General features: G+C 44.8%; 1 protein-coding gene across 2 annotated transcripts; it reads right to left on the reverse strand.

The window, feature by feature from the left end:
- Nucleotides 1-1,572: 1,572 nt before the first annotated feature.
- TATDN2 (TatD DNase domain containing 2) lies at nucleotides 1,573-27,987 on the reverse strand. 2 transcript variants are annotated; one of them, XM_084766461.1, is made up of 8 exons: nucleotides 27,579-27,987; nucleotides 27,059-27,472; nucleotides 18,890-19,552; nucleotides 16,871-17,758; nucleotides 11,033-11,160; nucleotides 2,963-3,146; nucleotides 2,387-2,560; nucleotides 1,573-1,901 (listed from the first exon to the last, which is right to left on the reverse strand). In XM_084766461.1, the coding sequence occupies exons 2-7, from the start codon at nucleotides 27,464-27,466 to the stop codon at nucleotides 2,420-2,422; spliced, it is 2,412 nt and encodes an 803-aa protein (XP_084622587.1). In that variant the 5' UTR covers nucleotides 27,467-27,472; nucleotides 27,579-27,987; the 3' UTR covers nucleotides 1,573-1,901; nucleotides 2,387-2,419. The 2 variants fall into 2 exon arrangements, 1 of the variants encoding a protein (XP_084622587.1); XR_014776276.1 differs by lacking the exon at nucleotides 1,573-1,901 and adding an exon at nucleotides 2,684-2,781 and having other exon boundaries at nucleotides 2,423-2,560.
- Between the last annotated feature and the right edge of the window lie 3 nt (nucleotides 27,988-27,990).

Genomic DNA, 27,990 nt, shown 5'->3' on the forward strand with positions numbered 1-27,990 from the left:
GACATTCCCAAGTATGTTGGTTAGTTTGTCAACTTGACACAAGCTAAAGTCACCTGGGAAGAGGGAATCTCAACGGAAAAAATGTTCCCATGAGATCAGCATGTAGGCAAGCCTACGGTATTTTCTTGATTCATGACTGACGTGGCAGGGTTCAGCACATACAGGGAGGTGTCACACTGAGCAGGGGTCCCAAGTTGTATAAGGAGACATCCTTAAAAGGCCATGGGAAGCAACCAAGCAGTTTCCTCCATGAACTCTGCTTCAGTTCCTACCAGAGTTCCTGCTCTGACTAGATTGAGGATGGATTATATAATCTGCCAGATAAAAATATCTGTTCCTTCCCAAGTCGGTGTTTCATCATAGCAATAGAAAGCAGCATAGAACACCATGCTACCAAGCTGACTAGACTAGCGCCTGCATCACTTAGACTATCTAGATACACAAGATGAGCATGGAATGGGGAGGTGGATTAGGAACCCAGCCTTTATTTTTAGAAAGAAGGCCAAAGTCTGGGAGAGACGAGGGGGCATCTGAGCAAGGCAGTGGCTTCCAATTTGGTGTAGTGGTCAACAGTAATGCCCTGTGGTAAGACTAGCAGTGCCTCAAAGTATCAACGGCCTGCTGTCAAGATCGCTCGTGCAGCTTGAGTTGACAATGAAGTACTATGGTAGACTGAGCAGACTCCAAGTCTTTCAAAAAGGAGGCAAGTCCCCTGTTCTTCCCACTGTGACAAAATGTGAGACATAGACAAAAAGTAGCTGACCCAAGGGAGGTGGACAGGATGAAAGCTATTTCCCTGGCCTGACAGAGTCCCAGAGTTAGATGGAACAGTCCAGACAGGCAATAATCAGTTCATCTACTTTACCACACAAAGTTCAAGCACACCTTCCAAAGATAAAGCTACCTAAAAGAGCCCACTGGTAAGTGCTGGACTACACATCCTAATCCTTCTGGACCACGAATAGGGTTCTCCTCACAGTAAAGCCTGGGCCTGAAGTGACTCCACCTTTACAAGGTACCACAGAGACCAGAACAAAGCTACCAATTTAGATTATACACTACTCAAACAAATGAAGGCTCCTAAAATACAAGCAGGACACAAAAAGCAGCCAAGGGAGAGAGGGGTCATCTCACCTAGACTCTAGAGTACTTGCTCAGCACTTACAATCCAACAGGACCAAAATCCCCAGTGAGCTTTGGGGAATGGCAGCATGAGTGGGGATACAGGGAGTCAGAGAAGTGTAAAAGGACAAAAATATCCCTAGCCCGGTGTTTTATGAAATAAGACACAAAAGGGCCCCAGATACTCAGCTATCTGTCATAGGGGCAGACTTCCTACTCTAGGGTTCATCTACTCTAGGAAGGCCTCTTTCCTTAGTCCTCATAGGGCACACCACCACATATCCATGGGATGACAAAGATAGGCACCTTGGAGACACAGAGCCAGTGGCAACCACAGAAGAGAAATGTAAGGTGTCACCTGAGCAAAGGCTGCAGAGAACACCCAGACCTCCCTCAGGAAACTCCTTTCATGACAGAGAAGCAGGGACCAGATTACATATCCACATGTGCTCAGATAAAGAGGTGATTTTATTTAGACTGCAAGGAAGCCCAGGTCAAGGGCCAGGGATCCAGACTGGCCATCTCACTGCACTCTGTGTCACAAATGGTTTTGTTCACTCACTACCCTAGGTCCTTGTAGCCAGCAAGCAAAACTACCCCTCACCCCAAATCCATTCCACAGCACCCACCCACCCAGCAACTAGCAGGTGAGTCTTGTGATGAGGTTCCAAGGCAACATCCCATCCTGGTTTGCTGAGTTTGACAGGATCTCCAACACATCCTTCACCCTGGACACAGGCAGATGGAACCTGTCCTATACTATCAGGCCACTGGTCATCCTAGAGGGTTTAAAAGAGAAAAGAAAAGTTCCAAGTTGAAGCTCAACAAAGCAGGTTTAATACCAACCCTAAACTTATGGACTGTGCATATTTGAGAAGATGTGCATGCTGCAGAAGGCATACAGAAATTCTGTGGAATTGGTTCTCTTTCCACCTTTATTCACATGTTAGGGATCAACTCAGTTCAGCAGGCTTGCACAGTAATTGTTTTTTACCCACTGAGCCATCTCACTGGCCTATGATTTACTTTCCCTATCAGGTGAGTCTAAATGATCACATGTAAGAAGCAGGCAATCTCCTTACAAAATATATAAATCTCAACGTTTAATTAAGTTTAAGCTCTTCTATTCAACTGTATTGATAACTTTCCTTGGCCACATGCAGCCCACAGGCTGTGGACTAGACATGACAATTAGTAGTTTACACCATAAAACAGCCAAAGACTCCCATGGCTGACTGCTAAGAAACATGGGGGCTCTTATGACCTTTGTGAGAAGATGCCTGCTCATGCTCCCTGCTCAAAGGCTGTAGAGGCGACTGGTGTTCTCTCTGAGGACCGACAGAGTTCGGGAAAGTGACTCTTCTTTGACCCTGGCAATCTCTCGAACTGTGTGCAAGGCCAGGCCTGGATGGGCGTACTGACAAAGACTTCTCGGCACCTGGAAAACAGCAAGCATTCACATCATCGCTGTGCCTCCTAAACATTATCTGTCACACAGAATGTCCCCCATCCCATCCCCAGCAAGGACCTCTTTGGGGCTGCCCTGTAGAGACCCCTTTACCTGCAGGTGCAGGGAGAGTCCTAGTCATGGGGGGCTCTGGGTGAGCAGGGTCCCACGCTTCCATGGACTACCCTCTACAGGGTAGGGCTTTGCACTGCCTGGAAGAGAGTGGTTACCCTTCAGCTTCTCAGCCCCCAGGACTTTTGGTTCTACAGAGTAACAACAGGGAGACACCTATATTGCACAACAGGGTGGACCAGGAGGTCACTGGGACTCGGGCCCAGCCATCCTCCCACCCACATGACTCAGTGCCTCAGGTTGGTCTGAAGACAGTCCTACCTGGCGAGGGAGGAAGTAGGGTGCATCTGTTTCCACGATGATCCTCTCCAATGGGATCTGTCTAAGGGCATCCCGGGCCTCCCAGGCGGAGGAGTAGGTCAGCACTGCTGTGAAGCCCACCGACATGTTAGGGAAGTACTTCAACAACGGCTCAATGACTGAGTAGCTGCCAGTGAAGCAGTGCCTGTGGGAGAACATGGTTCAGGGTTTGCTCCCAGGCCTCAGCACCAACCCCTAGCTGCCTCCAGGCCTGCAGCCCTCATTAGTGGACCCTAGAAAAGAAAAGGTTGCACCCAAGCAGACTCCAGAGCAAGCTGAGAAAAAAGCCAGTCCAAACACAGCAAGACCAAGCTGGCATAAGATTCAAATACTGAACTCCACCCGTCTCACCTTCACCCCAAAATCTGGGCAGCCTCTAACATGACTACTACCATGACACAGGCTGGAAACATGTGGGAGAGGAGATTAGCAGAAATAAAGACTAGCCCTCAAGTTACAACTACAATATGGAACCATCATGCCTGTGCTGGTTGGGTTTCAAACCTGGGGCCTCTAACTCTAACCCTGTTAGTATACAGGCAATTCCACTGGCCTTTCTCAGGGACCCTGCAACAGCTTACATCATCACCTGCTACAGCCAGGTGCAGCAGGTGTGTGCAGAGGATAAAAAGAGCCTGCCAGCCACCCCAGATTTCTCTCCCTGCAGTTCCTCTCCTTTGCACATGTATTTTCGCTCTCTGCTTACCCGTCCCCTCCTCTCCCCGTCTGTATGGCAACTTCGAGACCAGTGAACCCACCACCAGAGAGCTGCCCTAATAAGCCTGCTTTTTATTTTTAACTCAGCCTGAATTGGTTTATTTCATTGGCGAAGAAAACCCATTATCTTGGTGCCGAAACCCAGGAGTTGAGCCCCAAAATTCCTTTCCCCCCAATCTTTCTTTACACCTGACTCAATCAGCTTCGGACTAGTTGAGTAATCCTTTATCCTTTAAACAGCCAAACTTTTTCTGGGTATAAGACCCCACAGGATCCTTGCCAAACCTGTTCTGATAAAGATGATCTTTGTTCTGGGGAGACTTTGAACACAGAGACATCTGGCCCAAGGCTACCCCAACACTCCCAATGTATGACCCCAGGACACCACACAGGATGCTTTGTGGTAAGTCTTTGGTCTCCAGCACAGGTTGGGAAAATGGGCACAAGTTCTGAACCCCTATCGCCAGACACCCTGGGGGTGGCCTGCTGTGAAATTTTCCCAACTGGGACTGTCTCAGGCCTTGTGCTCCAAAACACCTGATTTTCCTTTGTTCTGTGTCCTAGCCTCAGTAACTAGTTTAAATGGCCACCAGTGGGCACTCTAGGCTTTAGCATCCTCTGTGATCCTGAAAATTCCTGCAAGTATGCAGGCAATCGGTCTGAACTCCCTAAGTTTTTGGGGGCCTGTGCTCTCATCCCTCCACTCTGTAGCCAGCATTCTAAGGCTCAGGCTCAAGTCCTACTGGCAGGGACAGTCATAGGGGCAGACCCCTTGCCTCCAAAGGACTTGGATCCCAAACCCTTTATCTGGTGCACTAAAACACAAACTTATCTGTTCCCACCTCAGCAGCTGCTCAAATGATCCAACTATACCTGAGGTATGTATGGATCACTTGTCTACAAATTCAATTCCAAATTACAGAGTCCAATTCTTTAGCCCACCATGTCCTACACTGCAATGGCACTCACAAGCAACCTACATGGACCTAGTCATTGGCCTTCTACAGCTGTCCTGTGCTAAGCTAAATGTGCTCTCTCTTCCTTTATGTATTCAATTTTTTTGTTTTTTTATTTTTTTGAGACGAGGTCTCTCTGTATAGCCTTGCTGTTTTGGACTGACTTCGTAGACCAGGCTGGCCTCGAACTCACAGCGATCCGCCTGCCTCTGCTGGGATTAAAGGCGTGTGCCACCACACCCAGCATGGACTCAAATTTTATTGCAACACTTTGACCCCATTCAAAAGCCAGAAATTGGCACACTGACTTCTAAATATTCACTGCTACGGACATATGATTTCCAAATATCTTATATCTTAAACTTGCTCTGTGCTACACTTAGAATTCTACTTTCCAACTCTTAAAAATCTTTTATCTCCGATTTGTTTGCACTCTGCTCTCTACGAAGGAAGGAAAGAAGGAAGGAAGGAAGAAAGGAAGGAAGGAAGGAAGGAAGGAAGGAAGGAAGGAAATTTAGGATTACACTAGAAACTCATCTAAGGATTTGTAAGTTGCTCATTAGGTAGGTATGGTTTTAAAATCTATATAATCTGCAACAATATTTGGCTTTAAACAAAATGCTTATAATAAATTTATATATGAGTATGTATATATGTGTAATTCAACTCTTGTTTAGGGCATATATATGTGTGTATACAACTCAGATTCAACTTCCTGTGTGTATATGTGTATATGTACATGTAACTTGGATGCAACTCTTTAAAAGTAGATAGATAGATTTACTAGGAAAACGAATGTTTTTAAACAGCGACCATATCGGCCACATGGCTTGCAACATGCCATATGACTTTACCATCTTAAGATGAACATATGGTATAAAGCAACAATTATAAAATTTCTTAGTCCTAATGAACTCTGTTTATTACTGTATCTCCGTTTAGACTAAGAAAGCAACAAGTCTCAAATATTTTACATTAGTATGGACTTTTGTGTGATGATGATAAAAAAAAAATTCAGCTATATTTGCTACAACATAGTATATACGTGATTCAAGTCTAACTTACAATTTATATGATGAAATTTTAAGGTTATAAAGATCTATTCAAATTAACAAAAGCTAATTAAAGATGTATGTCTAACTACTTATGTCTCTGCTCAACACCAAGCTGCTAGAAATCTAGGTAACAACGTATGTTTGAAGTACAAGGTATATTTAATAGTCAAGATCTATAAACTCCTAAGGTCTGGTGAGTTTCACAGTTTATTTTGCTTATTTGTCTCTTAACCCTTAGCTGTTTGGATAAACTAAACCACATAAACAAAACAAAACTGCAATACTCTACAATACTGTGTCTGGTCCCCAAAGAAAGTCCTTTACCCAAGGTTGGACTGTTAGACAAAAGCCCTAATTTCCTCAGGGGTTTGACGTTCCTACTTGCTAAAATGGGAGTCATTCTCTTTATCTCTGGCAGGAGGAACTTGTGACCCTTCCATTAACATAATATAACAATCTATTAGCCTGTCTCCAGGGGAAAGCTCCCTGGTTCTAGAAATGCTAGGTTAAGGTCAATGCTGGCCAGTAGGCTCTCGCAGTCCCTGTTCACAAGCCTTACCCCAGCTCACAAGCCCCCTTTCTCTCAGACAGCCTTGGCAGTTTAGAATAAACTTTCTCCATTTTCACCCAATGAATGACTATTTTGTATTTTTTGACTGTGCTCATTTTCTGGAGCAGTAAAGTTGCCAGTCTCTATGGACTGTATCTATGACTAAGTTTTATTTTGAGCTAGGTGTGGTGGGGCACGCCTTTAATCCCAGCATTTGGGAGGTAGAGGTAGGCAAATCACTGTGAGTTCAAGGCCAGCCTGGTCTACAAAGCAATTCCAGGATAAACAGGGATAAAGCTGCAAAATCCTAATCTTTTATATAGGCTATTAACTAGCCATTAAGATAATTAAATGCCAAGTAAATTCTTAATTTAGTTAAAAATTCTTACTTTTTTTAAAAAACCCTCCCCCCTCCCCCAGACAGGGTTTCTCTGTATATCTTTCACTGTCCTGGACTCACTTAAGTAGTGCAGGCTGACCTCTAACTCAGAGATCCACCTGCTTCTGCCTCCAGAGTCTAGGATTAAAAGCGTAGGCTACCATGCTGGGCTCCTCATTTAATTCTTAAATTAAGAGATGCAAAATAATTATAAATGATCAAACCTTTTAATACGTTCAGAATTATATTTGTAGCCATGCTAAGAACTGACGTTAATTACAGAAATAAGCCTTTTACATTTTCAAAGTAGAAACAAGTAAGGCTTGTCTATTTAGATATACTTTAGATCGACAAGTCCTCATAAACACTTCAGAGATCTGCAAAATAAGGCATTTAAAATGGTTTGTTTGGTTTTTTTTTTTTTAAGATTTTCATAACAGAGACATCAGCACCCCTAATCTCCTCCAAAGATGATGGGCACAGAAGAATCTCCACCTGAAGCTTGCTTTAAATGTGGCAAAGCTGGCTATTAGGCTATAGATTGCCCTTTGCCTCAACTACTGACAGCACTCTGTCCAAATTGTGCACAGGCAGGACACTGAGAAGCTGATTGCCTAACTTTGCCTGGACAAGGTGGGAGAGTCCCTCCAAAATTCCTGCGTCACAGGAAAGTCTTTGGGGCCTGGCAGCCAAAGATGTATGCCCCACTGTCCAGAAAAACCTTGGGTGACTCTGTCCAGTTAGCAGATAAGTCTGTCATTTTTAATAGATTTAGAAGCTTCTTGCTCTGCCCTTCCTGTTTACTAAGGTAAAATTTATCCTTCTCGGTCTCTGATGGGTTTGAAGACTACACTAGTACAAGACTTATCAATTTAGTAGCAGCAACCAGATTTCAACTAACTTTTTGGTCATCTTCATTTGTGAAGCTCCAGCCACAAGCCTCACTCTCCTAGAGCTGCTACTACTAGGTCTAGACAGTCTACCTTGTTTCCAACCTCAGGAAACAGGTTTCTAAGTAACTTCTTACTATTCCCTCAGCTAAAGAAACTGGTTTTACAATGACTGCTCCCAGTAATCAACCACCTGTGTCTCATGATGACTAGGACCAAAAAGATGTAAAGTTTATGTAAGGTCTGAGGATACAGAAGCTTAAGTTGTAAGGATCTAAGAAAGTGTTTTAGGATCTAAGATGGTTTAAGGTTTGAATAAATGCAAGGTTGGAGGCTGGGAAACATAAAAACTTAAATAATGATGGGAAAGTGATTTAGGATATATAAGGAATGATAAATACTTCAGAGTCCTTTCCCTTGCTATGATACTATTTTATTACGAATTCAAAAATTCACAGTTTTGACACTGAATAATGGAGTTCTAATACCATAGTCATAGCTTAGGATTTTAAGTTTCCTTTGGTTGTCTTCTAAGTATAGACTTTAAAAAGTGCTTCTCATTGTGCTAAATTTATACACATCCATTCTTCTGAGTAGAGAGAAGACTCTCTTTCATGGTTTGAAGTCATACTAAAAATCAAGATAAAGTGAACTTTTACCCCTTCTGCTCCACAGAAGGCTTGTTGTCCCTGAGCTCACATGTTCATGCCTTTAACCCAAAAATGTTTCCCAAGCTTCTACTAAAACACAAAGGTATGAGTCTATTGCATTCTATATGTAGGTTTCAATACAGATTACAGACAATGGTGATGCTAACGTGTCTGAAACTTATCTCTTGTAAACTTAAAATTACTCTTGTAAGCTTAAGAGAATGGACTCTCATGGGTCAAATGGACTCCAGGTAAGTACCCGTCAAGCAGCCTAAGGCTCCTCACTATTGCCTATTTCAGAGGGTGGGAATCCCTTCCCCTTTCCCCACGTTTGGGACTCCCCCGCACCCCAATTACAAGGAACATGTTCCTAAAAGTCTCAAATGTACACAGGAAAAAAATGTCCCCCAAATTCCTTAACTTAACCTTCTGCTCCTTATATCTGTCCTAGCAGATTTCCAACCAGTTAAAGACTGCAAACTGCTCCAACTGCTGTCTTCACATCCCTAGCCCAAGATGGTCCTGAAGAACTTGGACACAGCCTGTTCTTCCTGGACTAGGACAACAATCCAGCTTTTTGGGTTCCCAATAATGACGTCCCAATATCAGCAGGAAGTAGTCATAGACAATTCATCACTCCTTATTCATTTATTAGCAACAAAAGACTGGATGTTGGGTTTCAAACCCTCGACCCCTTACCCTAGCCCTGTTAGTGTAAAGGCAATTCCACTGGCCTGCTCTCAGGGACCTAGCAACTGTTTATTACCTGCCACTGCCAGGTGCACCAGATGTGTGCTGCAGATTAAAGGGCTCACCAACAACCCCAGATCTCTCATTCTCCCTGTATTCCTCTCCTCTTGTACTCCTTCATCTCTTCCCTCCCTCACTCTGTCTGTCTGTCTGTCTCTTTCTCTTTCCCCCTCTATTTTCCTGTCTGCATGGCAATTTCCCTGGTCTTGTTCTCTGAGACCAGTAAACACGCCTAAGAGCTGGCCCCAATAAACCTGCTTTTATATTTTTTAATTTTTCAGATTACATCTCAATGCTTTTATATTTTTAATTCAGCCTGAATTGGTTTGTTTCATCAATGGAGAAAACCTATTACCTGTGTTGTCAGATGTACTAAAAAAGAAATGGCCAAATGAAAATAACGGGGAGAGTATCACAGTTGGAAAAAGAAAGTTTTTTTTTTCTTTTTTCTTTCTTTTTTTAAAAGATGGGGTCTCTACACAGCCCTGGCTGTCCTGGAACTCATATGTAGACCCGGCTAGGCTAGCCTTGAACTCACAGAGATCCACCTGTTTCTGCTTCTCAAATGCTAGGATTAAGAATTTTATACTAAAATGTGATAGTAGTTCATGTTCTTAGGCAACAAATACTGTCAACTCATCTGCAACTCAGGGCTTCCTGCAGCCACAATTCCCCATCAAGCTGTCTTAGCTTTCATCCAGTTGTCTCTTTAAAGACAGCCATTGTTAAAGCCCTGAAAACCCAACTAACCATTTCTCCAACAGCATCTCAGCCAATGCTTCAGTGGGTGGCAGCGTAATGGCTGAAAGCCCAGCCTCCTGCTATCTGACAAGACCTAGATTTGGTTCCAGCTACCCTGAATTCTGTTCATCCCTCAGGCCAGCTAAAGCATATCTCCTGACCATTTCTAGCCAGGCTATAGGGCAGCTACCTGGGTTCCCTCTATATGTATGTCCACCTCTGCACTGCACTCTGCATACTGAAGCCAATAGTGGCCGTTGTCCATCTTTCACGACACCTCAATGGCATACCCAGAGGAGGAGCCATGCTTGGTACACACAGTGTAGGAATCATGGGAGCTTCCTAGACTAAGATTGTGGTTGCCATTGAGGTAAAACACAACCGGGACCTTTAACTGGGACAAATGGGAGTTTTCAATCAGGTGTGGTGGTGCCTACCTATAATCCCAGGAGAAGGGGGTCAGAGGCAAGAGGTTCAAGAATTCAAGGTAATCTTTGTCTATATATCTGAAATCTGGCCTGGGCTAACATGAGACCCTATCACAAAATAAAGAGCTTTCAAAAACAAGTAAGGAAAAGAAGTGTAAGAGGTACCTTTTCAGAAACCTTGGAGGGTTCTCTGTATCCTGAGCTACTGAAGCCTACAGCAGCCTCTCCCACATCTGAGACCAGGAAGCCCTTTCTAGCTCACTTGTGATTAAAAGGCATTAAACTGTTAGAAGGTCATTGCTAAGCCAGGCGTAGTGGCACACGCCTTTAATCCCAGCACTTGGGAGGCATAGGCAAGTGGATCTCTCTGAATTTAAGGCCAGCTTGGTCTACAAAGCAAGCTCCAGGACAGGACAGGCAAGGCTACATAGAGAAACCTTGTCTCAACCCCCTCCCCTGCAAAAAAGTCACTGCTGTATGAACAAAGTCAAGTACAAGTTTCAAGTGGTTCTACTTAGTGTTTGATCCCTTTAAAAATACACTAGGAAGCCAGGTGTGGTGGCATACCTTATAAGCCCAGAACTTTAGAGGTTGAGGCAAGAGATGATATCTACTGACCTCCGGGCTAACATAGGGTTTCAAGACCCTGTCTCATAGCTCCCAAATTTTTCTTAAACATATTATGTGGGAAGAGGTAGAAACAATGTAAATAAAGGATGAAAATCTAAAAGAAACAAAAAACAAAAAAAACAAAAACAAACAAAAAAAAACTTCAAGTTACTTTAAAAAATGTAGTAAGGGTTAAAAATCACAAAAGGTCTCATAAACCACCCAAATGGAATAATTGCTCTCCTTGAGTTTCATCTGCAGCTAGTGCAGGAGTGCCATGTGCCCACTGAAACTGCAGCTCCTAACCTATGGATCTTGTAGTCAGAGGGCACAAATTTTTTCATGATGTCCAACAGATCTTCATCAGCTTCACGGCAGTGAATGACCAAGGGCTTCTTCAGAGACACAGCCAGCTGCAGCTGCCTCTCAAACACCTGAGAGAAAACAAAGTGATAGCAGCTGATTAGTGGGCCTCTGTCTGTTACCTCTAGGTACTTCTGCTGTCTCTAATTCTTTGCTTCTAAACTATGCAACAGAAGTGTGAACTCAGCTACCACCTTCCAATCCTTCCTACACTGCAGAGTCCTCAAAGCCTGCAATCCTCACTGGTTCCCTGAGGAGACACTATGGGCAGCAGGAACCCAGAGCTAGAGAACACCAGTGCCCCAGTTTGCTTCCCTGAACATCTGGCAATGAACACTGGGCAGGGGTGCAGAGGCAGAGATCTAAAATGTATAATACCAAGTTGCTGTCCTTCAGCTCAACACCTCACCAGTACGTTCAGGAGGTAAACTTCTAAATGTTTCTCTATGCAAGAGTTGTACACTCACACAACCCTCCAACAAAGTGTCTAAGTCTGAGGGTTCACAGTTCCTGAATGTCCTTCTAAATAAGTACCTGTGGATCTACTTCATTCTGTAAAACTGGTAAAATCTGCAGTTAATAATGCAAGCAAACAAGTAAAGCTAAACCTCACCTCTGCTCTACCATGGCCAGAGTTAGACTAAATAGCACCAGAATTTTTCCAGCAAGTTGCCTCACCTAACACATAATACTTCCATAAGCAGTTTTTTTAACATGGAACACAGCTCATGTTTGCATCTTCAACATCAATACAACACACTTTTGATAATACCCACTTACGAATGACATTTGCAATTCTAAAGCATATGCCAAATCATCTCAAAATGGGGGGAACAGGCCAAAATCAATTCTGATGTAGCTTTTAGCTTTTTTTAGTGATTTATTTTTATTTCATATGCATTGGTGTATTGCCTGCAAGTACATCTGTATAAGGGTGTCAGATATCTTGTAATTAGAACTACAGACAGTTGTAAGCTGCTATATGGGTGCTGGGAATTGAACCAAGGTCCTCTGGAAGAGCATCCAGTGCAGTTCACTGCTAAATCATCTCCTCCAGCCCACTTTTAACTTTTAAAAAAATTATTGCATCTTAGTTGAGTGTGGTAGAGCATGCCTTTAATCTCAGAACTGGGGAGGCAGAGGTAGGTGGATCACTGTGAGTTCGAGGCCAGGGTTTCTCTGTATAGTCATGAATGTTCTACACTTACTTTGTAGACCAGGCTGGCCTCAAACTCACAGCAATCTGACTGCCTCCACCTCCCCAGTGCTGGGGCGTGCACCACCACGCCCAGTGCATATTTTCTTTTTTTGTTTCTTTCTTTCTCTTTTCTTTTTCTTTCTTTCTTTCTTTCTTTTTTTTTTTTTTTTTTTTTTTTTTTTTTTGAGACAAGGTTTCTGTGTAGCCTTGGCTGTCCTGAACTCCCTTTGTAGACCAAGCTAGCCTTGAACTCAGTGATCCACCTGCCTCTACTTGCCGAGTGCTAGGATTAAAGGCATGCACCACCACGACAGGCTCTATTTTCTTTTCTTAAAATTGTTGCAGAAGGGAAAAAAAATTGTTGCAGAACATCTGCCCAAGGACCTGGATTCTAGCCCACTGCAGGAGAAGTATACACCTTTTCTTGAGTCTTTGACAGGTAATTTTAAGACAAGCCACCAATTGTGCCTTGAAACTTACCAAGAGATCTAACATTAAATATACAATAGCTGGACACAAACATCCAAATTTTAAAAACACTAAGAGTAAAAATTCCCAATGCTCTGATCATCAGCTGATGTCATTTCAGGGATTGCAGACTTAACCTGACTCTCCTAAGGGAGCCAGGCCTTTCTTGCATCCTTATTAACTAAATAATTCATTCCAGGTGAACACAAAAAGAGGCACAGATGCCCAGGGTTCAATGAGCTGGTTGGGGAAAGACTGCATTCTTCTAGGAATGAAGAAAGATTCTGATCCTCTTAATGGCTCATCTGTGCAACGCACTCAGGAATAGCTAGGACCTAATCCTAAAAGTTAAATAGTTTTTGGTTTTGGTTTTGGTTTGGTTTAGTTTTGGTTTTTGGTTTCTCGAGACAGGGTTTCTCTGTGTAATAGCCCTGGCTACTTTGGAGCTCTCTTGAGACCAGGCTGGCCTTAAACTCAGAGATATGCCTGCCTCTGCCTCCGGAGTGCTGGGATTGAAGGTGTGAGCCACCATGCCTGGCTAAAGTTAAACAGTTACATCTATGACCACACAGATAAAAACAGGAGAACTAACTACTCTACTCATCTTTTTCCTTTATTGTTTCAATCCTTCAAGAAATATCAGATAAAACTAAGCCTCATTTCAGCTCCCAACAGCTACTCACCCCTCCTGTGTACTGTGCATCAGATCCAGAAGCCAAGCATGGCCCATGCTAAATGCTTAAGCACTCACTCTGGAAGGTCTGACTCCTCCCAATACTGCTAGACACAATCCTTCCCTCAAAGTAAGACTTTCAGCCAGTGCAAGCAGGTTGCTTACTGGTCACTATTGACTTTACCAAGTGTCTAATTTAAGATTTACATCAGAAACACAGCAGTCACTTCCTCTCCCCAGCTTAGCACCCTCCATGTTGACAGAAATAATCTAAGCCTCTAAGTGCATGCAGGCGTGTGTTCTGCCCTTCTCCAGCCAGCAATCTACTTCCTGACTCATCTTTCATCTTGAGTCCCATCTCAGTAAATCAAATAACAGCTGGGAGACCAGCGGCCAAGCTCAGCTCGAGCAGAACGACCCTGAGACTCTAGATGTGATCTGAGCCCCTCATAATCTAACAAAGGATTTAGGTACTGTAAAGTCCTTTTAGCAGGATTCCTGGCAACAAACAGGTATCAGTAAACATCCACTGTACAACTCTGTGACATTCCAGTGAGGAGCTCCCTGAACTGCTCCTCTTCCCTTGGAACACCTAACCTGCGCCACAGGGATTATCTCTCTTAGGGTTTTGTCAGTTTGACATAAGCTAGTCTCATCTGGAAAAAGTGAACCTTAATTAAGAAAGTACCCCCACCATATGTTTGTGAGGAATTTCCACCATTGATGGTTGATATGGGGAGGCCCAGATCATGGTGAGTAGTAGCACTACCCCTAGACTGGTAGTTCTAGGATACATAAGAAAGCAATCTGAGCAAGATATGGGGAGCAAGGCAGTCAGCAGCATTTCTCCATGGCCTCTGCTTCAGCTCCTGCCTCTAAGCTCCTACTCTTGACTTCTTTTGGTCATTGTGTTTATCACAGCAATAGAAACCCTCAGAAAGATAGGGCCCAAGTGGAAAAGTGGCATTATGTCTCACTGTCCTGAGACTCTATTTTCCCCCATATGCTCAGATGTAGTTACTTTATATATGTGTCATATGGCTAATACATTACCGCCTTAAGCCAGATATGAAAAGAGCCAAAAGAAAACCACAAGCTAAACTCTGTAGAGTCAGGACCCCAACACTCGAGCCCCAAGGCCTGTAGCCTATGGGATTTATAGCCTAAGACCTCACAGGCCTCCCAACTGCTCTAGGAGCTCAGCATACATGTTCTACCACAAACTTCACCTGGCAACAGGGAAGGATGTGTGGGAGGGTCATGCCTCCTACTCTGCATTAGAGTAGTCCACTGAAAGGCTACAAAGACTCTTCCCCTGCCTAACTGCCAAGTTCAAAAGTACTCAGGAAAAAAAATTGTTATGTTTAACAGTCATTATCTCAGATTGAATGAGAATTACCATATTTGCATATTTTTTACTTTTTAAAATATTCTGTAGTAGGCATTATTTCATTTTATAAATAAAAGCAAACCTGTGTGTAGGAGAGGTAGACAAAAGAGTTAAAGGTCATCCTCAGCAAGATCACTAGTTCAAGGCCAACCAGGCTACATGAGACTTAATCGGAAATAAAAAATAAGTAAAACATTTGCTGCTTTCAGATATAAAACAAATGTCTTACCACTGACATTAGCCATAAGAAGCTTCAAAAGGCTGGGCGTGGTGGCACAAACCTGTGATCCCAGCAGTCAGGGAGGCAGAAGCAGGCAGATCTCTGTGAGTTGGAGGCCACCCTGGCCTCAAAGTGAGTCCAGGACAGCCAAAACTACATGAGAAACTCTGTCTTGGAAAGAAAGAGAAAAAGGAAAAAAGAAAGAAAGAAAGAAAAAAAAAAAAAGAAGCTTCAAAAGTGCTGGGCAGAGTTGGCTCATACCTTTGATCCCAGTACTTGGGAAGCAGAGTAGGAAGATCCCTGAGTTCCAAGGCCAGCCTGGTCTACATAGTGAGTTCCAGGACAACCAACGCTACACAAACAAACCCTATGTCAGAAAACAAAACAAAAAGTAGTAGTTTCAAAACATGCAGCTGGAGAGGTGGCTCAGCAGGTAGGTCAATGTCCTATTCTTCCTGAGGACCTGAGTTCATCTCCCAGAAACCATATCAAGCAGCTCACAGATACCTGGAACTCCACCAGGGGTTCTAACACTCTCTTCAGGCCTTCACATACCCACCCACATATGGACACATGCACATCACTAAAATTAAAATGGATCTTTAAAAACAGTTGTTCCAAGAAGGGCCAGGAAGATGGACCAGTGAATAAAGGCACTTGACATCAAACCTGACAACTGAGTTGAATCCCCAGGACCCACACAGTGGAAAGAGAAAACAAACTCCTCTAGCCTTCACTCACCAAGGCACATGTGCATGCACATGAACACACATATATAACTATGTAGATGAATGTGATTTTTTTTTAAAGTCTCAAAATGGGACAGGCAGTGGTGCACACATTTTTAATCCCAGCGCATGGGATGCAGAGGCAGATGAATCTCTGAATTAAAAGACAGCCTGGTCTACGGAGCTAGTTCCAGGACGGCCAGGGCTACACAAAGAAACCAACCCTGTGTCAAAAAAACAAAAACCAGCCAGGCGTGGTGGCACACGCCTTTAATCCCAGCACTGGGCAGGCAGAGGCAGGCAGATCGCTATGAGTTTGAGGCCAGCCTGGTCTACAAAGTGACTCCAGGACAGCCAAGGCTACACAGAGAAATCCTGTCTCAAAAATACAAAACAAAACACTCTAAAAACAAAAACAAAAAAGGAATAAACTGTCTCTTCTCCATCTTACTTTTGTAAAACTGCTAATGGAGTCAGATGTGGTGGCACATGCCTTTAAACATACCACTAGAGCAGAGGCAAGAGATCTCTGAGTTCTAAGCTAGCTGGGATTACAAAGGGAAATGCTATGGTATGTGTCTCTGTGGCAGAGCACATTCCTAACATTTGCAAAAATACTGGATTTAATCTTCAAAAATGTAAATTTCGAAACCAAACCCTACACTAAAAGATAATAGTCTGTAAATTAGGCATGGTGGCAAGGGTTTATAATCCTAGCACTGTAGAGGCTGAGGCAAAAGAACGACAATTTCAAGGCCCACATTAAAAAATAAATAAATAAATAAAAATAAATAAATACATACATACATACATACATACATACATACATACATACCAAAAAAAAAAAAAAAGGGGGCTCTGGTGGTACAGGCCTTTAATGCCAGCACCTGGGAGGCAGAGGGAGGCAGATCTCTAAATTCAAGGCCAGCCTAGTCTACAGAGCAGGGCTACACCAAGAAACCCTATCTGGGGAAAAAAAAAAAAAACCCAAGTTTTGAAAAACAGTTGAAGAATGGCACCCAGGAGTTTCAAAATGCAGAACAGCCTTACTGGGAAGTTCAATCACTAAGAGAACGCTGAAGGAAAGCAGCCTAGAGGCAGTACCTGGTGCTGCTCGGGAACTGGCGTGGTGCACTTGTGAGAATAGTCCAGGCCCATCTCCCCAAATGCTACAGCCTTGGGGTGCCGTAAGGCATGCAAAAGCTTCCTTTCTTGACTATCATTATAGTAGCGTGCAAAATGAGGGTGACAGCCAAAGGCTCCCCAAACCAGATCTTCTTTTAGGAGTTCCTCCCAAAGGCCATCAGTCAGTGTCCTTGGATCACAGAAGTCAGAGATGCAGCCCTGAAATTCCTTAGGGAAGGAGCTGCTATAAATCTTTCTGAACTTTGTAAAGGTCCCCTTGAAAGAAAGCTTGGAGTAGAGCATGTCCAGGTGACAGTGGGTATCAATGAAGCCCTCCTCCAGGCTCAGCTCCCGGTGGCTCCTTGGCAAAGAGCCGGATTTGTGTTCTCTGGTGTGGCGAGGTGGTGTCTCCTCTCGGAATGTCCTTTTCCCCTTCACCTCTTCCTTCTCCTCTGTGCTTCTGGAGAACTGGAGAGAGTGGGAATTCTGGGACCTACCTTCCTGGGCAATGTCCAGGCCTTTGGAGATGCTCTGGGTGCTCACTGGGGACTTGGAGGAGTGAACACTCAGAGGATCCTGGCTGCTCTTCCCAGCCTGTGCTGAGTCATGGCTGCTGGATTCCACCAATGGATAACCAGGGGGCTTATGGCTGCTAGTCCAGTAGCTGGCATAGTCACACCATGGGCTACTATACAAATGAGGAGGGTACATAACATAGTCAGTGGGGAAGGAAGAAGATTCCTGAACTGTTGAGTACTTCAGTGAGACAGGTTCCTCTTGGGAGAACTTCACAGTGGCCAGCTCATCCACATCGGACCAGTCACTCCCTGAAGAGGAATGCTCAATAACTACCTCTCTGTCTGTGTGCTGCAGAGAAGAAAAACAAGTTAGCCCTCCTATGGGAAACCCTCTGTCATCCTATACTGTGGTTCCAGAATGGTCTCTCCCCTCCAGAATTCACACTGGCCTTACTCCCATTCTGAAGTTACACCAGAGAGTTTACATGTGAGTTTAACCTAACCATGTGATTTAGAGGCAAGGCCTTTGCAACGCAATCAGATTCAGAAAAAAGCATCAATGCGGAACCTGATGATACTCAGGGCTCAATGCAGAATTTCTCAGACTCTCTTAAAACCAAATGTTAACTGGGTTTCCAGATGCTTCTCAATAGGTGTGAGAAGATTCAACACATACAGTTTTTGAACCAAGTTCTCAAGAGAAAAGATGTGCATGTACATTTCCTTTTCTCTCATTTGCTTTCTATTGGCCAATGTCTGTAGCAACTCAATTCTATCAGTGTCCCCACATCAGGCTATAAGATGGACACCGTATTTAGCAGGGCAGAACATCACAACAGAAGACACCAAGATCCCTGAACCCGGAACCCATACTTCTTAAGGCAAAAATCTATTTGGTTTAAGCCACAATCATGTTGGTCTTTTTTTTCCCCCCCAAGACAGGATTTCTCTGTATGGCCTTGGCTGTCCTGGTCACTGTAGAGCAGGCTGGCCTCAAACTCAAGAGATCCACCTGCCTCTGCCTCTCTGAGTGCTAGGACTAAAGGCGTGCACCACCACGCCTGGCTATGTTAGTCTTTTTCAATACAAACAAACCTACACCCCTACCACATTTAATAGAATTTTCAAAGTATTTGTTAAAAAGCTAATCTGAAGTTCATTAATAACTGAAAGGAATGGCAAAAGAGAGGCACTAATTCCCTGGAGTCCATATTAAATAAAGTATTGCTCTTAATACTATCCTCTGAGGAGCTAGGAGTTAGTGTTAGAGGTAACAGGTAATGTTCATGCCTAGTATTGCTAGAGCCCTGAGTTTGATCTCATCATGGTGGTAAAACAGGCCAGGAGGGGGGAATGATATCAAGAATAGTACCATCTATATCCCTTAGGATGAAACTAAAAAGAATAAATGCCAAATATATGCAATTATGAGAATTCAAAACTCAAAACCCAAAATGAAAAATTTGGTGTGCTCAATTACCTTTTGAATATCTTCATGAGAGTCAGAGTTATCAAAAAACTCTAGGGCTGGAGAGGGCTTGTCAATGACTGTCCTTCGGTCACCAAGCAGCTCCTCATTAGTTTTCTTCACAGAATCTATGATCACTCTTCTGTCACAGAAGCTGCTCCTGTCCAGTACATACTGCTCTTTCTCCACTCTGACCTTTATATGTGACTCCTCTTTTTGAGGTACAGTGACTGTAACCTTTCCAGCTGGTCCTTCAACACTTTTCACCAGTTCTTCCCGGCTCCTGGCTGGTCGGTCCACGCTTCTGGCCGGCCCTTCCGCATTCCTGGCTGGTCCTTCAGTGCTCCTGGCCAACCCTTCCCCACTCTTGACCAAGGGTCCTTCCCTGCTCCTAGCTGGTCCTTCCACCTTCCTGATTGGTCCTTCCTGGATGGGATATTCTCCCAGATTTGCCTTCCCCTGAGTGGTGGTGGCCTCTCCCTTCCTCTTGGGCATCGACTTCCCCAGGATACTCTGGATGGCCTTCAGGTAGATCACTGTTGAGCCCTGGTCTCGAAGCCTGTCCCTCTTCCTTTTCTGAAACTTGTTGGGTTCCTCCATAGCATCACTCTTACCCTCAGCTTCAGTTGCAAATTCAGAGTTCGTAGAGTGACAAGAATTATCCTTAGAATCAACCTGGAATTTAAAAAGAAACTTTCAAAGGTTTGTTCTAATAGCAATTTCCTATCTGCAGCACTTAGTCAACTACAAGTCATGAAGGGTTCCGTCAGCACAAGGGAAAGTGAATGTGGGGAAGGTAAGACTCTCCCAATCAGGAGTTTCTCTCCACTCCACTGGAGAAAGCTAACAGAATAAGGCTGACTTAGAATTCACTCCAAAGGGCTGGGCATGATGGCGCACACCTTTAATACCAGCACTTTGGAGGCAGACACAGGCAGATGGCCGTGAGTTCTACGCCAGCCTAGTCTACAAAGCGGTTCCAGGAGAGCCAGGACAAAGAAGCCCTGTCTCAAAACAAAAACAAAAACAAACAAACAAAAAAATTCATTCCAAAGTGCATCATGGCCATCCTCTTACCATATTGGGTAGGAAGCATGAGGACAATAAACAGTACAGTTGCACTACACTGCAAGGTGGGAAGCAATGGCACACTTCAAAATAGACAAAATCAATGTTTTCTCACTAGAACTAGCCCACTCCCATTATAAAAATCAGGAAACCTAAGAACCTGACAAGGGGAAGGAATGGTCCAAGGAACCCAAGTCCCCCAGCCGTAAGTGAGTTCTGCCCCTATAGCCTAATCTTCCTTCAAGTCTTTTAACTCTTTACCCAAAGTATAACCTTGCTGTTAAGAGGATACTCTCCCAAAGATGACATAAGGGTGCACCAAGTCATTCCCACTCCCCACTTCCAGAAACATAGGTTAGACAACCCCATTCTCATTTCTGTATCCACTCACTCCAAGAGTCCACAGGGGATAAACTAGACTATGATTTGTTTGTGTTAACACGCAAGTCCACCCTTAGCCTAGCATGGTAGGCAATGGGACAAACTTCCCTAGCTGTAAACTACAATATCCGTGAACCCAGGGCATTGTGGGAAAGATTAAGCTTTGTCACAGGTGGAAGCAGTCTTGGCGGGCTTTACCCTTGGGGCACACCATGAATACCTTGTGAGAGACTGCTTGGAGCCTTCCTGGGCTTGGAATTCAGGAAGCCTACCTGGGAACCCCACCGTGGCTATTGTTTTCCTAATTGACCCTCGAAGGGAGGAGGAGACCGCCCTTTGCATGTGACTGGGAAGGTGGTGAGGAAAAAAAGAAGAGGTAGGGAGGAGAAAGGAGAAGGCGCGGAGAGAGAGGAAGGGACTGGACCAGCTCGTGGGACTGAGATACCTAAGGACCCGTCCTGCCGAACGGATTCCAGGAGGTTTTAATCTTCTGTCCCTTTAACCTTTTTTTCCTTCTTGTATATGCTAGTTGGGTTGTATAATAAAGTTTAATTGTTAATAAACAGAGCCAACAGGGCATTCTATGCCCACTACAACTTGAATATTTATATTAAGTCCCTCTCAAAGTAAATATACTCACTGAGGGCAAACATAGTGTCACACACCTACAATCACAGCACTAGGCTAAGGCCAGAGGATCTTTGTGAATCTTGAAACATCCTGGATAACATATTGACTTCCATGTAAGGCTAGATTATATATTAAAAATTGATCTAAAAAGCTGGGCTTGGTGGCACACACCTGTAGTCCCAGCACTCTGCAGGGCAGAGGCAGGCAAATCACTGTGAGTTTGAGGCCATCCTGGTCTACAAATCAAGTCCAGGACAGCCAAAGCTACACAAACAAACCTGTCTCAAAAAACTAAAAAAAAAAAAAAAAGCTCAAAGTAAAAATCAGAACCAGTGAGATGAGTCACCAACCTAAAGTTACTTCCCACTAAGCCTAATGATATTATTTTCCAGTACCCACATGGTAGAAGGAGAGTCCAATTCCTAGAAGTTGTTCTTTGACTTCCACAGGTGTGCTATACACATGCACACACACAAAATAACTGCAATTTAAATAAGTAAATAACAAATAAGCAAGCTCAGGAAAAAAATGTACATATTCCTGGATACACCACATGCTCTGGTTGCAGAACATCAAGAAATGAAGCTGCAACTCTCCTCTGTGCTGGCTAGCTTACAGAATGCCAATGGGGCTAGTCCTGCTGTCAGTGGCCTTAGCATGCTGTGGACCCTGAATGCTACACACTCTTGATCTGTTAAGCAAGGTACGGCCACAAGTGTTAACAGATGTACTACTATTAATCAATTTCTGGTTAGAGTTACAGCCAGCTCAACTCAGGATAATTCACATCCAATACTGCAAAACTGGTCAAAAGCCAATGGCTGTGAAAGCCATAGGCTCTAATGTGGACACCACTACTGTTGTTTTGTTTAATTTTTTTTTTTGTTTTTGTTTTGTTTTGTTTTGTTTTTCCAGACAGGGTTTCACTGTATAGCCTTGGCTGTCCAGGACTTATAAATGTAGACCAGGCTAGCCCTCAACTCACAGCGATCCACCTCCTCTGCCTCCCTGGGTGCTGGAATTACAGGCATGAACCACCACAACTGGCTGATTTTTTTGTTTGTTGTTTTTGTTTTTTTTAGGCAGGGCTTTAGCCTTGGCTGTCCTGGACTCACTTTGTAGACCAGGCTGGCCTCAAACTCACAGAAATTCGCCTGCCTCTGCCTCCCAAGTGCTGGGATGAAAGGCAATGCGCCACCACTTGAGTCAGCAAGATAGCTCTACAGGTAAACACTTGCTGCTAAGCCTGACAACCTGAGTTCAATCTCCACAATCCACATGATATGAGAACCTGTAAAAGTTAACTTTTATTCTCCTGGCTCAATTGTTGTCTGGGAGGCTTTCTGCCTCTTTCTGCTAGCCTAGGCCTAGTCCTGGAAGCTTCTAGCCTCCATACAATCTAACCTGGGCCTAGAATCAGCCTGAGATTTACTGCTTAACGAACTCACTCTTACTTGTTCTTCCTGAGCTCTGGGCTGGCTGGTTCAGCTCAGCTGTTCTGGCTCAACTCTTCTCCCAGCTGACTCATTTAATCTGGCTTCTCCCTCGGCCTGGAATTGTTCTGCTTGGCCTCAAAGTAACTCGGCAATCTGCTCTAATCTTCTGGCTTCTTCTCATTTTCTGGTTTGTTCGTCTTTTCCTGAGTTCTCTCTCTGCAACCGATCTCTCCATTACTGTCCCAGTAAAACTGCCCCTTAAGTATCCTATTGTGTCAAATCTTCTCTGATTTGTTACTCTTTCTGCCACTCAATTAGACATCACTTTCAAACATGAGTGCTTCCTTCTACTAACTACCTTTACCTTTGTTTGGGATTAAAGGCATATACCACCACACTAGGACCTAACCTTTTCTTTACCTGATACTTGCTCTATACCAGGATAGCCTTGGACTCAGATCCCTTTGCCTCTGTCTCCTGGATTAAAGGTGTGTTTATATTCTAGCTGGATCACACAGAAGGTCTTTGGATGTGATCTCTTACAAGAACAGCCATGTTCTGAATTAACATTTCTTTACAAGAACCAACTCCTAAAAGGCTAAAAGTTGTCTTCTGACTCCCACCCAAACACTGTGGGCTGGACACACACAATTAAAAAAAATAAAAATGGCCGGGCGTGGTGGCGCACGCCTTTAATCCCAGCACTCGGGAGGCAGAGGCAGGCGGATTGCTGTGAGTTCGAGGCCAACCTGGTCTACAAAGTGAGTCCAGGACAGTCAAGGCTACACAGAGAAACCCTGTCTCGAAAAACCAAAAAAAAAAAAAATAAAAAAAATAAAAAAAAAAATAAAAATAAAAATGGAACCAGGCGTGGTGGCACTAATCTTTAATCCCAGCAGAGGCAGGTGGATCCCTGTGAGTTCGAGGCCAGGTCTACAAAGTGAGTCTAGGACAGCCAAGGCTACACAGAGAAACCCTGTCTCAAAAAACAAAAATAAAAGCCGGGCGTGGTGGCGCACGCCTTTAATCCCAGCACTCGGGAGGCAGAGGCAGGTGGATCACTGTGAGTTCGAGGCCAGCCTGGTCTACAAAGTGAGTCCAAGATGGCCAAGGCTACACAGAGAAACCCTCTCTCAAAAAATAAATAAATATAGATGTACTAAGCAAACTTTTAGTAACAAAAGTATTTTTCTACAGTTTTGAGAATCTAAGGGGCAGAGCGGGTGTTAGTTTAGTGGTAGAGCGCTTGTGTGAAATCCCATGTTCCATTCCAAACAAGGTAAAAAGAAAAACTTTATAAATATTTAAAATAAACTTCCTGGTTGGGAGATGATTTAATTTTAGAAGGAGGTGGAGACAAGTGGATTTCCAGTTTGTTGGCTAGCTAGCCTAGAGTGGAACCAGCAAGTTGGATTAAGTACTGCCAATCAAACTTGAGTTTGATTGCCCAGGACAGACATGGCAGGCAGAGAACCAACTTACAAAAGTTGTCCTCTGATCACCACATGAATGCTTCCCAAACACACAAATAAACATTTTAAACAACTTTCTTTTAGATTTAATTAATGTACATGAATGTTTTGCCTCCATGCATGTCTGTACACCACTTCCATGGAGGCCAGAAGAGGGAATCAGATTCCCTGAAACTGAAGTTACAGACAGATGTTAACTGCCATGTGGGTGCTGAGAATTGAACCTCTGGAAGAGCAGTCAGTGCTCTTAACCACTGAGCCATCTCTTCAAGCCCAATAAATGTTATAAAGAACACTTGAAGAAGGAGGAAGAGGAAGAAGAAAGAAGATGACACCAAGTATAGTGGGCACATTAGATAGGAGGATCAGGAGTTCAAGGCCAAATTCAGCTATAAGACCCTCAATCAATAAATAAATAAATAAATAAATAAAGAGTCAACTTCAGACTTAATAACAAAAGGACTAAGTGAAGTAGGCATCAAGACTGTCTATTAACCAGGAGCTGGGAATGTAACTCAGTGACTCAGCACTTGCCTAGCATATCGATGTCCTGAGCCGATCCCAGCAAGGAGTTAAGTAAAATAAAATGTTCCTTTTGAACATCTTCCTTTGAACATTCTGTGCCCCGACCCTGAGAGCTCTGAGCTGAAAGCCTGGGGTGCACAAAGCCAAGTGTGCACCTGTGGAAGTCAAAGTAGGCAGAGCTGGGAAGAACAGAGAATAAGTACCTGAGATGGCCTTGGGAAAATGTTTTCATCAATGTTCCTCAGCTATGCCAGCTCACAACACCTGAGACTCAAACAAAGTCACATATATCTGGTAAGCAAGGAAGAAAGGCCTACACTTCCTGAGGTCATGGGACCATCTCTCCAGTCCTCTGATCACACAGTGCCTTAGAAACTGGCTCTGTGACCCAAAAAAATGCTAGGCATACAATACCAGTACTGCTTGTTAAGTATCAAAGGAGACCCCAGTGGCCTTCATGAAAGATAGAGCCAGGCTAGTATTAAACTCAGATTAGAGGTCATACCTTCAATTAATCGGCAATCAGCAGCATAACCTGAGAATGAAAATTCCTGTCCCTAACACTGGGGTTCTCTGTGTTAATGATGCTTAATGTAATCATCTCTACCTGGATGGCCTACTAACAGAATTAAGTTGTATGAGTAAAGGCTCTATTTACCTGACTTACATCTGAGCCATATTCAGTACTGTTCTGCCAAAGACAACATTCCAACTTAGAAAACCTCCACTTGCTCTCCAGAGCTCAGGCTATAAAGTCTATATTGAGAAAACATGGTACATGGGTTGAAGATTAACTCAGCTGTAGAGCATGTGATTAGAAAACAAACACTTGCCAGGTGTGGTGGCGCATGCCTTTAATCCCAGCACTCAGGAGACAGACGACAGACACAGGAGGGTCTCTGTGAGTTCGAGGCTAGCCTGGTCTACAAACTGGTCCAAGACAGCCAGGGCTATTACTCAGAGAAACCTTGTCTCGAAAAACCAAAAAATAAAGGAAGGAAGGAAGGAAGGAAGGAAGGAGGGAGGGAGGGAGAGAGGGAGGGAAGGAGGGAAGGAAGGAAGGAAAGAAAAAAAGGGAAGCAAACAGTTGGGGCTGGAGAGATGGCTCAGTAGTTACCAGCACTGGTGGCTCTTTCAGAGGACTCAGGTTCAATTCCCAGTACCCACATGGCAGCACATAACTGTGTGTAAGTCTGGTTCCATGGGATCTGACACACTCACACATGCAGGCAAAAGATTGATGGACATGGAATAAAAAATAAACTTTATGTTTGTTTGATTTTGGTTATTCAAGACAGGGTTTCTCTGTGTAGCCTTGGCTGTCCTAGACTCACTTTGTAGATCAGGCTGGTCTCGAACTCAAAGGGATCCACCTGCCTCTGCCTCCCCAGTGCTGAGATTAAAGGCGTACACCACCATGCCTGACCCTAAATTTTTTTTTTAAAGAAAATACTTATCCAAAGAGCTAAGTTAAAAAGCCAAGACTCAGCTTCACTTATGAAAAGTGAAATGTAGTGATACATGCCTGTACCTCCAACACTCAGGAGACCAGAAGACTATGAGTTCAAGGTCATCCTTGGCTACATATGGAGTTCAACCTAGACTTAATGAGCCTATCTCAAAAAGAAACCATCAGGAAACGATTTTAAACTCCTTTTCTTTACAGACTGTCTTTATTGTTCTCCCTAAGGGCAACTCATCATTCCCCCAAAATGATACTTTCTCTACACACTCTTCTACATGCACAATGCCCACTAGATCTTTGTTACAGTTTCAGACGAACCCCACCCTGCCTGGCACAAAGCAGCCCTCAGTAAATCCACTCAAAACCTGAAATGGATCTGCTCTTAGAAGCACTCTTCAGTCAGCTTCAAAAGCTTACCATGGGGAACTAAACTTGAGTTGATCTCCAACAATTACTAAGAAACTAAGAAGCCACCCACACGAGCTATAGTGGCATATGCTTTTAAACCAGGCAGAGACAAGCAGCTATCTGTGGGCTCTACACCTTGGTCTACATAGAGACCCTGTCTCAAAAATCCAAAACCCTGTAACCAAACCACCCAAAGAGAATGTCGACATGTCAGAATGCACAACTTTAGTGAAAAGCCTCAATGAGTCCAGTTCCTGAGCTGAGAAACAGAGTAGTTCTAAGTACAAAGAAATGTTCTTATTTTATTTTAATTAATAGTGTATGTATGCAGGTAAATGCACATGTAGATGCCCATGGAGGCCAGAGGAATGGGATCCTGGAAGCTAGAATTACAGGGGATTGTGAGCCACGTGACCTGGGCTCAAAACTTTGGTCCTCCCGCAAAAGCGGGCTCTGCCATCTCTCCAGTGCCGAAGGCAAATTCTTTAAACTGACCAAACTCTACATCCTCTTTCCTAGGCATTATCCCACCTTTCACTGTGGTCCCGCCCCGCCCTCTCTAATCACTCTCAATGGGATAGCAGGCCACAAGCATTGTCAAGCTTTCCTAGTAGTTCCAGATGTCCCCAAGTTTGAAAACTCCCTCCACACTGAGCCCCATCCCCGACAATCCAGCCCCCCAAGACATACACACAGGGCCTTACATACACAAAAAGATCTCATTTTTATTCACCTCCCACCTCTCAAGCCACATGAAAGGAACCTCACCATTTGCTAGATTGTGGGCGCCACCTACCTTAACGCTGCAAGCCTCCTTCCGGAGAGAAGCCATTTCTTCTAGGGAGGAATGGGCGGGGTGCAGAGGAGACCCCTTGGACGTAAAAAACTTGCGAGGGTTCGGAATCAGGAAGCCAGGGGAGCCGGCCCCGCCCGCACCTGAGCCAGAAGAGAGAGAAGACGACGAAGAGGAAGAGGAGGTGCGGCGGCGGCCTGAGCTCCGAGAGGGGCGAGCCACATCGTCCCCCCGCCGGGCTTTCGGACGCTGGGGGCTGCTGGCCCCTAGAGAACGCGACGTCGCACACCTGCGACCTGGCCGGCTGGAGGGGGCCACATTGCCGGGCTCCCGGGGGCGGCTGCGCTTGCTGGGACACCCTTCCGACGTGCTGCCCCAGTGGTACTTGACCTTGCGCCTCTCCGACGCCATGGGCACCTGCCAGGGACAGAGAGACAAGGATTGCGGCACCAGCCTTCGCGGCTGCTCACCCCACGCCACCGGGAAGCCACCCGGGGCAACCGCGGGGAGCGGCCCCACTAACCTTTCCCGTTCTTGTCGTCTGCCCATCCCAGTGCTGCGGGCTTCAGGGACGCCACAGCGCTCCGAGATGAGCCTCTGGGCCGAGCCCCCCACGACGCGTGGCCGAGGTCCCCAAGCGCTACTGTCAACACCGCGCCACTCCCAAGACGTCGAGGCACTTCCGGCGCGGCGCGGCGGTCAACCTTCCGAGGCCCCTGGCGGGGGGTCCCAGCGCCTGCTAAGCCGCTCCACGGGCTGCACGCGCCCTCAGGCCCGGAACGCCAAGGGCGGGCCGCGGGCGGGGTGGCCCCTCGGCTCCCGCCGCCCCGTCCCGCCCCGGGCCTAAGGGAACCTCTAGCCTCCGGAGCCGCGCGCCGGAAGCCACCCCAGCTCGCTCAACAGACCCGGCCCAGCGCCGCGCCGCGCCCTCACCC

This window comes from Acomys minous (assembly GCF_964271855.1).
Source record: "Acomys minous genome assembly, chromosome: 17".
Classification (NCBI taxonomy): domain Eukaryota; kingdom Metazoa; phylum Chordata; class Mammalia; order Rodentia; family Muridae; genus Acomys; species Acomys minous.

Excerpts from the sequence above, each read along its gene's own strand:
- TATDN2 (XM_084766461.1), bottom strand. The coding sequence starts at position 27,466 with ATGGCGTCGGAGAGGCGCAAGGTCAAGTACCACTGGGGCAGCACGTCG. Across the intron at positions 17,759-18,889 it reads CTCATGAAGATATTCAAAAG|CACACAGACAGAGAGGTAGT; the intron begins GTAATTGAGCAC and ends TCTTCTCTGCAG. Across the intron at positions 3,147-11,032 it reads TCTGACTACAAGATCCATAG|GCACTGCTTCACTGGCAGCT; the intron begins GTTAGGAGCTGC and ends GTTCTCCCACAG.